General features: G+C 51.1%; 1 protein-coding gene across 1 annotated transcript; it reads left to right on the plus strand.

Moving 5' to 3' along the window:
* The first annotated feature begins 7785 nt into the window (after nucleotides 1–7785).
* On the plus strand, nucleotides 7786–10115 carry LOC147085238 (uncharacterized). The gene is made up of 2 exons (XM_085979133.1): nucleotides 7786–9446; nucleotides 9701–10115. Exon 1 carries the CDS (start codon nucleotides 7786–7788, stop codon nucleotides 8770–8772), a length of 987 nt encoding a protein of 328 aa, XP_085835259.1. The 3' UTR covers nucleotides 8773–9446; nucleotides 9701–10115.
* Nucleotides 10116–12037: the final 1922 nt, after the last annotated feature.

Genomic DNA, 12037 nt, shown 5'->3' on the forward strand with positions numbered 1-12037 from the left:
AGTGCTCCATTCCCGCTTGGGGAACCGAGTTGGGGTGGTCCAATGGCCGTTGTGCAGTTTCTGAAACACTGGTTAATGAGTTGCCGAGGTCAGAGCGACAAATGATTAACCAAGGAGGCAACTGAGCAACTGAATAATTGTCATTCACATTGGGGACGGAATTCTGGATGGGAATGTATTCGGCCGCCTTACCGGGGCTTGGGGTGCTCCATTCCTGCTTGGGGAAGCGAGTTGTGGTCGTCAAATGGCCATTGTGCATGTTCTGAAACAGTGGTTAATGAGTTGTCGAGGTCAGAGCGACAAATGTTTAACCAAGCAGGCAAATGATGAACTGAATATTTGTCATTCACATTGGGGACGGAATTCTGGATGGGAATGTATTCGGCCGCCTTACCGGGGCTTGGGGTGCTCCATTCCCGCTTGGGGAACCGAGTTGGGGTGGTCAAATGGCCTTTCTGCAGTTTCTGAAACACTGGTTAATGAGTTGCCGAGGTCAGAGCGACAAATGAATAACCAAGGAGGCAACTGAGCAACTGAATAATTGTCATTCACATTGGGGACGGAATTCTGGATGGGAATGTATTCGGCCGCCTTACCGGGGCTTGGGGTGCTCCATTCCCGCTTGGGGAACCGAGTTGGGGTCGTCAAATGGCCTTTGCGCAGTTTCTGAAACACTGGTTAATGAGTTGTCGAGGTCAGAGCGACAAATGATTAAACAAGCAGGCAACTGAATAACTGAATACTTGTCATTCACATTGGGGAGGGAATTCTGGATGGGAAAGTATTCGGCCGCCTTACCGGGGCTTGGGGTGCTCCATTCCCGCTTGGGGAACCGAGTTGTGGTCGTCAAATGGCCTTTGTGCAGTTTCTGAAACACTGGTTAATGAGTTGTCGAGGTCAGAGCGACAATGATTAACCAAGGAGGCAAGCGATTAACTGAATACTTGTCATTCACATTGGGGACGGAATTCTGGATGGGAATGTGTTCGGCCGCCTTACCGGGGCTTGGGGTGCTCCATTCGCGCTTGGGGAACCGAGTTGGGGTGGTCAAATGGCCTTTGTGCAGTTTCTGAAACACTGGTTAATGAGTTGTCGAGGTCAGAGCGACAAATGATTAACCAAGGAGGCAACTGATTAACTGAATAATTGTCATTCACACTGGGGACGGAATTCTGGATGGGAATGTATTCGGCCGCCTTACCGGGGCTTGGGGTGCTCCATTCCCGCTTGGGGAACCGAGTTGGGGTGGTCAAATGGCCTTTGTGCAGTTTCTGAAGCACTGGTTAATGGGTTGTCGAGGTCAGAGCGACAAATGATTAACCAAGGAGGCAACTGATCAACTGAATAATTGTCATTTACATTGGGGACGGAATTCTGGATGGGTATGTATTCGGCCACCTTACCGGGGCTTGGGGTGCTCCATTCCCGCTTGGGGAACCGAGTTGGGGTGGTCAAATGGCCATTGTGCAGTTTCTGAAACAGTGGTTAATGAGTTGTCGAGGTCAGAGCGACAAATGTTTAACCAAGCAGGCAAATGATGAACTGAATATTTGTCATTCACATTGGGGACGGAATTCTGGATGGGAATGTATTCGGCCGCCTTACCGGGGCTTGGGGTGCTCCATTCCCGCTTGGGGAACCGAGTTGGGGTGGTCAAATGGTCTTTCTGCAGTTTCTGAAACACTGGTTAATGAGTTGCCGAGGTCAGAGCGACAAATGATTAACCAAGGAGGCAACTGAGCAACTGAATAATTGTCATTCACATTGGGGACGGAATTCTGGATGGGAATGTATTCGGCCGCCTTACCGGGGCTTGGGGTGCTCCATTCCTGCTTGGGGAATCGAGTTGGGGTGGACAAATGGCCTTTGTGCAGTTTCTGAAACACTGGTTAATGAGTTGTCGAGGTCATAGCGACAAATGATCAACCAAGCAGGCAACTGATTAATTGAATACTTGTCATTCACATTGGGGACGGAATTCTGGATGGGAATGTATTCGGCCGCCTTACCGGGGCTTGGGGTGATCCATTCCCGCTTGGGGAACCGAGTTGGGGTCGTCAAATGGCCTTTGTGCAGTTTCTGAAACACTGGTTAATGGGTTGTCGAGGTCAGAGCGACAAATGATTAACCAAGCAGGCAACTGATTCACTGAAAACTTGTTGTGCTGCCTCTCCCTCTAACTTAACCTCACTGTATGTATTTAACTTACTTATATATGTATAACCTACCTGTTGGGGCCGTTGCCCCTTTAACTTACCTTTTAGGGCCATTGCCCCTTTAAGACGCGCCTTAGCGTGCTGACGTCACGTCACGTACAACGTAGCGTGCTGACGTCACGGCACGTACGACGTGACGTGCGTGAGGCGGCTGCCGGCCCGACTCGGCCTTCCAGAAAGGCTGCCGGCACAGCCCGGCCTAGCGTCTTTGGCCGCATCTACCAGCCGCCGGGAGCGACGCGATCTTCCGCTCCCGCGGCAAGCATCGGCTCAGCCTGGCCTCCAGCTCCCGCTCCCGACTTCGGCCTCCACGGCCAGAAACGCGACCACGCGCATCACGTGACGCCCCAAGCGCGGACAACGCTACCGAGCGTGATGAGGTCATCACGCTCCCCACAGGACTGCTACGTAGTCCTCGTGGAGCCCTCGCTGGGACACAGACCTACACCACGGTGCTCCTACAGCAGCACAGGCTCTGGGCAGTTGTATTGTCCCCATGCTTGAGTCTTGGAAATTGTTTGTCTGTAAGTATTTTAGAATGCTATGGATGATTAATGTGCACTGTATGTTGTAGAAAATGTTTAGTTGTAACTTTTCTCTGCCTAGCTGATTAACTAGTAGCTGTATTTTCATACACTATGTACAGGGCTAATTTAAAGAGAATGCCTCCCAGTTTACTAAATGTACTGTGTTGCTCAGACGTACCTAAATCTGTGTATACATATCAGTTATGCACCTGTATACTAATGTGTGCTTCCATTTCTGTGTTGTATTTCAGTTTTACAATTAGAATCGTTCAGTAAAGCGTTACAAGAAAAGTCAAGCCTTGTGATTTTATTGGAAGATATCGAGTTGTTCGCTATCTGTCTAGCTCTGCATAGAATCGCGTTGCGAGGGCAGAACAGTAAAAAGACAACAGCACAGCGGGCTCAAGCGCAGGAAGATACCACTCAGCTACCATGAGTCTACGCTCAGGAAAACAATATACCCTAGAGGACGTCGACCAGTCAAGCGAGAAGCATGAGCCTCTCCTAGCAAACGATGCCAAGTCACAGCCCTCTAAAGTATCCCCTAGGTCATCTCGGCGGTCCAGCAGACCGTCGTCATCGACAGCTTCTGCAGCCGCCAAAGCACGTGCCAAGGCAAAAGCTGCCCAGGCTCAATTGTCCTTCGCTGAAAAAGAAGCTGTCCTTATGAAGCAGAGAGCCGACCTCGAAGCTAGTATGATGAAGCAGAAAGCTGACCTTATGAAGCAGAGAGCCGACCTCGACGCTAGTGTGATGAAGCAGAGAGCTGACCTCGACGCTAGTGTGATGAAGCAGACAGCACAGTCCTCTAAAGTATCCACTAGATCATCTCGGCAGTCCAGCAGACCGTCGTCATCGACAGCTTCTGCAGCCGCCAAAGCACGTGCCAAGGCAAAAGCTGCCCAGGCTCAATTGGCCCTTGCTGAAAAAGAAGCTAGGGTTATGAAGCAGAGAGCTGACCTCGCTGCCAGTCTCCACATTCTCCAAAGCCAGAGAGCTGCCGCTGCCGCTAAAGCTAAAGCCGCAGCTTATGAAGAAGGTGAGGAGAACGAAGGCGGGGAGCCCAGCCAGGAAACATATGTTCTGGGACAGCCCCTCAGTCCAGTGCAACGTACAAGTGAGTGTGTCCAACAACACTCCAAATTGTTCTCCAAGGAAACATCCAACTATCTCAACGCAGAACCAGCTACTCAACACAGTAGCAAACAGCCTGTTTTTGGAGACACTGAGCTTAAAGGAGAAGAAACAAGCAAGACTTACCTACAGAGACCTCCACAGCACTCGGCCAATCCAGCCAAGCAGTCCTCACCCGAGCCACAGGGTACACAGGACCTCGCTGGGTGCCTTATCCGCCGAGAGTTGTTGAGTTCGGGCCTTCTGGAGTTAGATGGCCGTCCTGAAAGTTGTTGGTCATGGAAAGAGCCCAACCTGAGACTACACAAGGTAGCATCGAACAGTGGACAGGTGATGGAAGCCTTCCCTGCAGAGGACCGTGCCAAGGATCTGAAGGATTTGCACCTTGGAGTGGATCCTCCCCCCCTTCAACGGAGCCTGGGGCTCTCCTGGAACCTGGAAACAGACAGCGTCACATTCCTGGTGTCCCGTGAAGAAAGGCCATTCACACGGAGAGACATCCTGTCCACAGTCAACAGTTTGTACGACCCTTTGGGGTTCGTAGCTCCCATAACAATGCAAGGAAAAGCATTTGTACGGGAACTCTCATCGGATCAGAGTGAGTGGGATGCTCCACTCCTCCCTGAAAAAGAAGCAAAATGGAACCTACAGTTGATCAGAGACAAGATTGACATCGATGTGGGCGCCGTCAAGTTCTTCACGGACAGCAAGATTGTACTTGGTTACATCCACAACTCCACAAGAAGGTTTTACGTGTATGTTTCCAACTGGGTGACTCGTATCAGACGATCCACTCACCCTGACCAGTGGTGCTATGTCCCCACGGACCTGAACCCTGCAGACCATGCTACCAGGTCTATACCAGCAGCACACCTACAGCAAAGCAGTTGGTTCTCGGGCCCCTCTTTCCTGTCTAATGTCAACACAGAGGAGATTCCTGAGTCCACTCCCTTCACCCTTGTGGAGCCTGAAGCTGATACCGAGATTCGGCCTGAAGTTACGACCCTGGTCACCAAAGCCTCAGAATCTCAGTTGGGCTCACAAAGCTTCGAGCGATTCTCAAGCTGGAGAACACTCTGCCGAACCACAGCCCGACTCATTCATGTAGCAGCATCCTTCAAGGGGAATTCGGACAACATAGAACGCAAAGGATGGAAATGTTCTAAAGAAGTATCCAGCACAAGTGAGCCATCACAAGCCAAAGGTGTGATCATTCGCTCTGTCCAGCATGATGTCTTCAAGGAGGAATTCAAATGTCTTGAAGAGGGACAGACATTCCCCAAGCAAAGAGGAGAGTATTTGTCCACCCTACAGAGCCGTAGGAAATGGACAGAAGACAAGCCAAACGTCAAAGTGAGAGACGTTGTCTTGCTGAAAGACAGCTAAGCACGCAGAAATGAATGGCCAGTGGGCCTGGTTGTCAAAACTCTGCCGACCAGGGACAAGAGGGTCCGCAAGGTGGAGGTGAAGATTGTCAAGGAGGGGCCTATCAAAGTGTTTCTGAGGCCAGTCTCAGAGATCCTCCTTTCTGAAGTAACCTAGAGAACGAACTCTGAGTATGTTGCAGCCAAAGGACGTTTTCTTCAGGTTTATTTTGTATCTGTAGTGGTACAATGGAATTGTACCAAGCGGGGAGTGTGCTGCCTCTCCCTCTAACTTAACCTCACTGTATGTATTTAACTTACTTATATATGTATAACCTACCTGTTGGGGCCGTTGCCCCTTTAACTTACCTTTTAGGGCCATTGCCCCTTTAAGACGCGCCTTAGCGTGCTGACGTCACGTCACGTACAACGTAGCGTGCTGACGTCACGGCACGTACGACGTGACGTGCGTGAGGCGGCTGCCGGCCCGACTCGGCCTTCCAGAAAGGCTGCCGGCACAGCCCGGCCTAGCGTCTTTGGCCGCATCTACCAGCCGCCGGGAGCGACGCGATCTTCCGCTCCCGCGGCAAGCATCGGCTCAGCCTGGCCTCCAGCTCCCGCTCCCGACTTCGGCCTCCACGGCCAGAAACGCGACCACGCGCATCACGTGACGCCCCAAGCGCGGACAACGCTACCGAGCGTGATGAGGTCATCACGCTCCCCACAGGACTGCTACGTAGTCCTCGTGGAGCCCTCGCTGGGACACAGACCTACACCACGGTGCTCCTACAGCAGCACAGGCTCTGGGCAGTTGTATTGTCCCCATGCTTGAGTCTTGGAAATTGTTTGTCTGTAAGTATTTTAGAATGCTATGGATGATTAATGTGCACTGTATGTTGTAGAAAATGTTTAGTTGTAACTTTTCTCTGCCTAGCTGATTAACTAGTAGCTGTATTTTCATACACTATGTACAGGGCTAATTTAAAGAGAATGCCTCCCAGTTTACTAAATGTACTGTGTTGCTCAGACGTACCTAAATCTGTGTATACATATCAGTTATGCGCCTGTATACTAATGTGTGCTTCCATTTCTGTGTTGTATTTCAGTTTTACAATTAGAATCGTTCAGTAAAGCGTTACAAGAAAAGTCAAGCCTTGTGATTTTATTGGAAGATATCGAGTTGTTCGCTATCTGTCTAGCTCTGCATAGAATCGCGTTGCGAGGGCAGAACAGTAAAAAGACAACAGCACAGCGGGCTCAAGCGCAGGAAGATACCACTCAGCTACCATGAGTCTACGCTCAGGAAAACAATATACCCTAGAGGACGTCGACCAGTCAAGCGAGAAGCATGAGCCTCTCCTAGCAAACGATGCCAAGTCACAGCCCTCTAAAGTATCCCCTAGGTCATCTCGGCGGTCCAGCAGACCGTCGTCATCGACAGCTTCTGCAGCCGCCAAAGCACGTGCCAAGGCAAAAGCTGCCCAGGCTCAATTGTCCTTCGCTGAAAAAGAAGCTGTCCTTATGAAGCAGAGAGCCGACCTCGAAGCTAGTATGATGAAGCAGAAAGCTGACCTTATGAAGCAGAGAGCCGACCTCGACGCTAGTGTGATGAAGCAGAGAGCTGACCTCGACGCTAGTGTGATGAAGCAGACAGCACAGTCCTCTAAAGTATCCACTAGATCATCTCGGCAGTCCAGCAGACCGTCGTCATCGACAGCTTCTGCAGCCGCCAAAGCACGTGCCAAGGCAAAAGCTGCCCAGGCTCAATTGGCCCTTGCTGAAAAAGAAGCTAGGGTTATGAAGCAGAGAGCTGACCTCGCTGCCAGTCTCCACATTCTCCAAAGCCAGAGAGCTGCCGCTGCCGCTAAAGCTAAAGCCGCAGCTTATGAAGAAGGTGAGGAGAACGAAGGCGGGGAGCCCAGCCAGGAAACATATGTTCTGGGACAGCCCCTCAGTCCAGTGCAACGTACAAGTGAGTGTGTCCAACAACACTCCAAATTGTTCTCCAAGGAAACATCCAACTATCTCAACGCAGAACCAGCTACTCAACACAGTAGCAAACAGCCTGTTTTTGGAGACACTGAGCTTAAAGGAGAAGAAACAAGCAAGACTTACCTACAGAGACCTCCACAGCACTCGGCCAATCCAGCCAAGCAGTCCTCACCCGAGCCACAGGGTACACAGGACCTCGCTGGGTGCCTTATCCGCCGAGAGTTGTTGAGTTCGGGCCTTCTGGAGTTAGATGGCCGTCCTGAAAGTTGTTGGTCATGGAAAGAGCCCAACCTGAGACTACACAAGGTAGCATCGAACAGTGGACAGGTGATGGAAGCCTTCCCTGCAGAGGACCGTGCCAAGGATCTGAAGGATTTGCACCTTGGAGTGGATCCTCCCCCCCTTCAACGGAGCCTGGGGCTCTCCTGGAACCTGGAAACAGACAGCGTCACATTCCTGGTGTCCCGTGAAGAAAGGCCATTCACACGGAGAGACATCCTGTCCACAGTCAACAGTTTGTACGACCCTTTGGGGTTCGTAGCTCCCATAACAATGCAAGGAAAAGCATTCGTACGGGAACTCTCATCGGATCAGAGTGAGTGGGATGCTCCACTCCTCCCTGAAAAAGAAGCAAAATGGAACCTACAGTTGATCAGAGACAAGATTGACATCGATGTGGGCGCCGTCAAGTTCTTCACGGACAGCAAGATTGTACTTGGTTACATCCACAACTCCACAAGAAGGTTTTACGTGTATGTTTCCAACTGGGTGACTCGTATCAGACGATCCACTCACCCTGACCAGTGGTGCTATGTCCCCACGGACCTGAACCCTGCAGACCATGCTACCAGGTCTATACCAGCAGCACACCTACAGCAAAGCAGTTGGTTCTCGGGCCCCTCTTTCCTGTCTAATGTCAACACAGAGGAGACTCCTGAGTCCAATCCCTTCACCCTTGTGGAGCCTGAAGCTGATACCGAGATTCGGCCTGAAGTTACGACCCTGGTCACCAAAGCCTCAGAATCTCAGTTGGGCTCACAAAGCTTCGAGCGATTCTCAAGCTGGAGAACACTCTGCCGAACCACAGCCCGACTCATTCATGTAGCAGCATCCTTCAAGGGGAATTCGGACAACATAGAACGCAAAGGATGGAAATGTTCTAAAGAAGTATCCAGCACAAGTGAGCCATCACAAGCCAAAGGTGTGATCATTCGCTCTGTCCAGCATGATGTCTTCAAGGAGGAATTCAAATGTCTTGAAGAGGGACAGACATTCCCCAAGCAAAGAGGAGAGTATTTGTCCACCCTACAGAGCCATAGGAAATGGACAGAAGACAAGCCAAACGTCAAAGTGAGAGACGTTGTCTTGCTGAAAGACAGCCAAGCACGCAGAAATGAATGGCCAGTGGGCCTGGTTGTCAAAACTCTGCCGACCAGGGACAAGAGGGTCCGCAAGGTGGAGGTGAAGATTGTCAAGGAGGGGCCTATCAAAGTGTTTCTGAGGCCAGTCTCAGAGATCCTCCTTTCTGAAGTAACCTAGAGAACGAACTCTGAGTATGTTGCAGCCAAAGGACGTTTTCTTCAGGTTTATTTTGTATCTGTAGTGGTACAATGGAATTGTACCAAGCGGGGAGTGTGCTGCCTCTCCCTCTAACTTAACCTCACTGTATGTATTTAACTTACTTATATATGTATAACCTACCTGTTGGGGCCGTTGCCCCTTTAACTTACCTTTTAGGGCCATTGCCCCTTTAAGACGCGCCTTAGCGTGCTGACGTCACGTCACGTACAACGTAGCGTGCTGACGTCACGGCACGTACGACGTGACGTGCGTGAGGCGGCTGCCGGCCCGACTCGGCCTTCCAGAAAGGCTGCCGGCACAGCCCGGCCTAGCGTCTTTGGCCGCATCTACCATCCGCCGGGAGCGACGCGATCTTCCGCTCCCGCGGCAAGCATCGGCTCAGCCTGGCCTCCAGCTCCCGCTCCCGACTTCGGCCTCCACGGCCAGAAACGCGACCACGCGCATCACGTGACGCCCCAAGCGCGGACAACGCTACCGAGCGTGATGAGGTCATCACGCTCCCCACAGGACTGCTACGTAGTCCTCGTGGAGCCCTCGCTGGGACACAGACCTACACCACGGTGCTCCTACAGCAGCACAGGCTCTGGGCAGTTGTATTGTCCCCATGCTTGAGTCTTGGAAATTGTTTGTCTGTAAGTATTTTAGAATGCTATGGATGATTAATGTGCACTGTATGTTGTAGAAAATGTTTAGTTGTAACTTTTCTCTGCCTAGCTGATTAACTAGTAGCTGTATTTTCATACACTATGTACAGGGCTAATTTAAAGAGAATGCCTCCCAGTTTACTAAATGTACTGTGTTGCTCAGACGTACCTAAATCTGTGTATACATATCAGTTATGCGCCTGTATACTAATGTGTGCTTCCATTTCTGTGTTGTATTTCAGTTTTACAATTAGAATCGTTCAGTAAAGCGTTACAAGAAAAGTCAAGCCTTGTGATTTTATTGGAAGATATCGAGTTGTTCGCTATCTGTCTAGCTCTGCATAGAATCGCGTTGCGAGGGCAGAACAGTAAAAAGACAACAGCACAGCGGGCTCAAGCGCAGGAAGATACCACTCAGCTACCATGAGTCTACGCTCAGGAAAACAATATACCCTAGAGGACGTCGACCAGTCAAGCGAGAAGCATGAGCCTCTCCTAGCAAACGATGCCAAGTCACAGCCCTCTAAAGTATCCCCTAGGTCATCTCGGCGGTCCAGCAGACCGTCGTCATCGACAGCTTCTGCAGCCGCCAAAGCACGTGCCAAGGCAAAAGCTGCCCAGGCTCAATTGTCCTTCGCTGAAAAAGAAGCTGTCCTTATGAAGCAGAGAGCCGACCTCGAAGCTAGTATGATGAAGCAGAAAGCTGACCTTATGAAGCAGAGAGCCGACCTCGACGCTAGTGTGATGAAGCAGAGAGCTGACCTCGACGCTAGTGTGATGAAGCAGACAGCACAGTCCTCTAAAGTATCCACTAGATCATCTCGGCAGTCCAGCAGACCGTCGTCATCGACAGCTTCTGCAGCCGCCAAAGCACGTGCCAAGGCAAAAGCTGCCCAGGCTCAATTGGCCCTTGCTGAAAAAGAAGCTAGGGTTATGAAGCAGAGAGCTGACCTCGCTGCCAGTCTCCACATTCTCCAAAGCCAGAGAGCTGCCGCTGCCGCTAAAGCTAAAGCCGCAGCTTATGAAGAAGGTGAGGAGAACGAAGGCGGGGAGCCCAGCCAGGAAACATATGTTCTGGGACAGCCCCTCAGTCCAGTGCAACGTACAAGTGAGTGTGTCCAACAACACTCCAAATTGTTCTCCAAGGAAACATCCAACTATCTCAACGCAGAACCAGCTACTCAACACAGTAGCAAACAGCCTGTTTTTGGAGACACTGAGCTTAAAGGAGAAGAAACAAGCAAGACTTACCTACAGAGACCTCCACAGCACTCGGCCAATCCAGCCAAGCAGTCCTCACCCGAGCCACAGGGTACACAGGACCTCGCTGGGTGCCTTATCCGCCGAGAGTTGTTGAGTTCGGGCCTTCTGGAGTTAGATGGCCGTCCTGAAAGTTGTTGGTCATGGAAAGAGCCCAACCTGAGACTACACAAGGTAGCATCGAACAGTGGACAGGTGATGGAAGCCTTCCCTGCAGAGGACCGTGCCAAGGATCTGAAGGATTTGCACCTTGGAGTGGATCCTCCCCCCCTTCAACGGAGCCTGGGGCTCTCCTGGAACCTGGAAACAGACAGCGTCACATTCCTGGTGTCCCGTGAAGAAAGGCCATTCACACGGAGAGACATCCTGTCCACAGTCAACAGTTTGTACGACCCTTTGGGGTTCGTAGCTCCCATAACAATGCAAGGAAAAGCATTTGTACGGGAACTCTCATCGGATCAGAGTGAGTGGGATGCTCCACTCCTCCCTGAAAAAGAAGCAAAATGGAACCTACAGTTGATCAGAGACAAGATTGACATCGATGTGGGCGCCGTCAAGTTCTTCACGGACAGCAAGATTGTACTTGGTTACATCCACAACTCCACAAGAAGGTTTTACGTGTATGTTTCCAACTGGGTGACTCGTATCAGACGATCCACTCACCCTGACCAGTGGTGCTATGTCCCCACGGACCTGAACCCTGCAGACCATGCTACCAGGTCTATACCAGCAGCACACCTACAGCAAAGCAGTTGGTTCTCGGGCCCCTCTTTCCTGTCTAATGTCAACACAGAGGAGATTCCTGAGTCCAATCCCTTCACCCTTGTGGAGCCTGAAGCTGATACCGAGATTCGGCCTGAAGTTACGACCCTGGTCACCAAAGCCTCAGAATCTCAGTTGGGCTCACAAAGCTTCGAGCGATTCTCAAGCTGGAGAACACTCTGCCGAACCACAGCCCGACTCATTCATGTAGCAGCATCCTTCAAGGGGAATTCGGACAACATAGAACGCAAAGGATGGAAATGTTCTAAAGAAGTATCCAGCACAAGTGAGCCATCACAAGCCAAAGGTGTGATCATTCGCTCTGTCCAGCATGATGTCTTCAAGGAGGAATTCAAATGTCTTGAAGAGGGACAGACATTCCCCAAGCAAAGAGGAGAGTATTTGTCCACCCTACAGAGCCGTAGGAAATGGACAGAAGACAAGCCAAACGTCAAAGTGAGAGACGTTGTCTTGCTGAAAGACAGCCAAGCACGCAGAAATGAATGGCCAGTGGGCCTGGTTGTCAAAACTCTGCCGACCAGGGACAAGAGGGTCCG

This window comes from Somniosus microcephalus, unplaced genomic scaffold (assembly GCF_052327205.1).
Source record: "Somniosus microcephalus isolate GS21.2 unplaced genomic scaffold, FLI_Smic_1.0 unresolved_chr8, whole genome shotgun sequence".
NCBI lineage: Eukaryota > Metazoa > Chordata > Chondrichthyes > Squaliformes > Somniosidae > Somniosus > Somniosus microcephalus.

What these genes read in the sequence shown, in the direction of transcription:
- LOC147085238 (XM_085979133.1), top strand. Translation starts at nt 7,786, where the DNA reads ATGCAAGGAAAAGCATTCGTACGGGAACTCTCATCGGATCAGAGTGAG.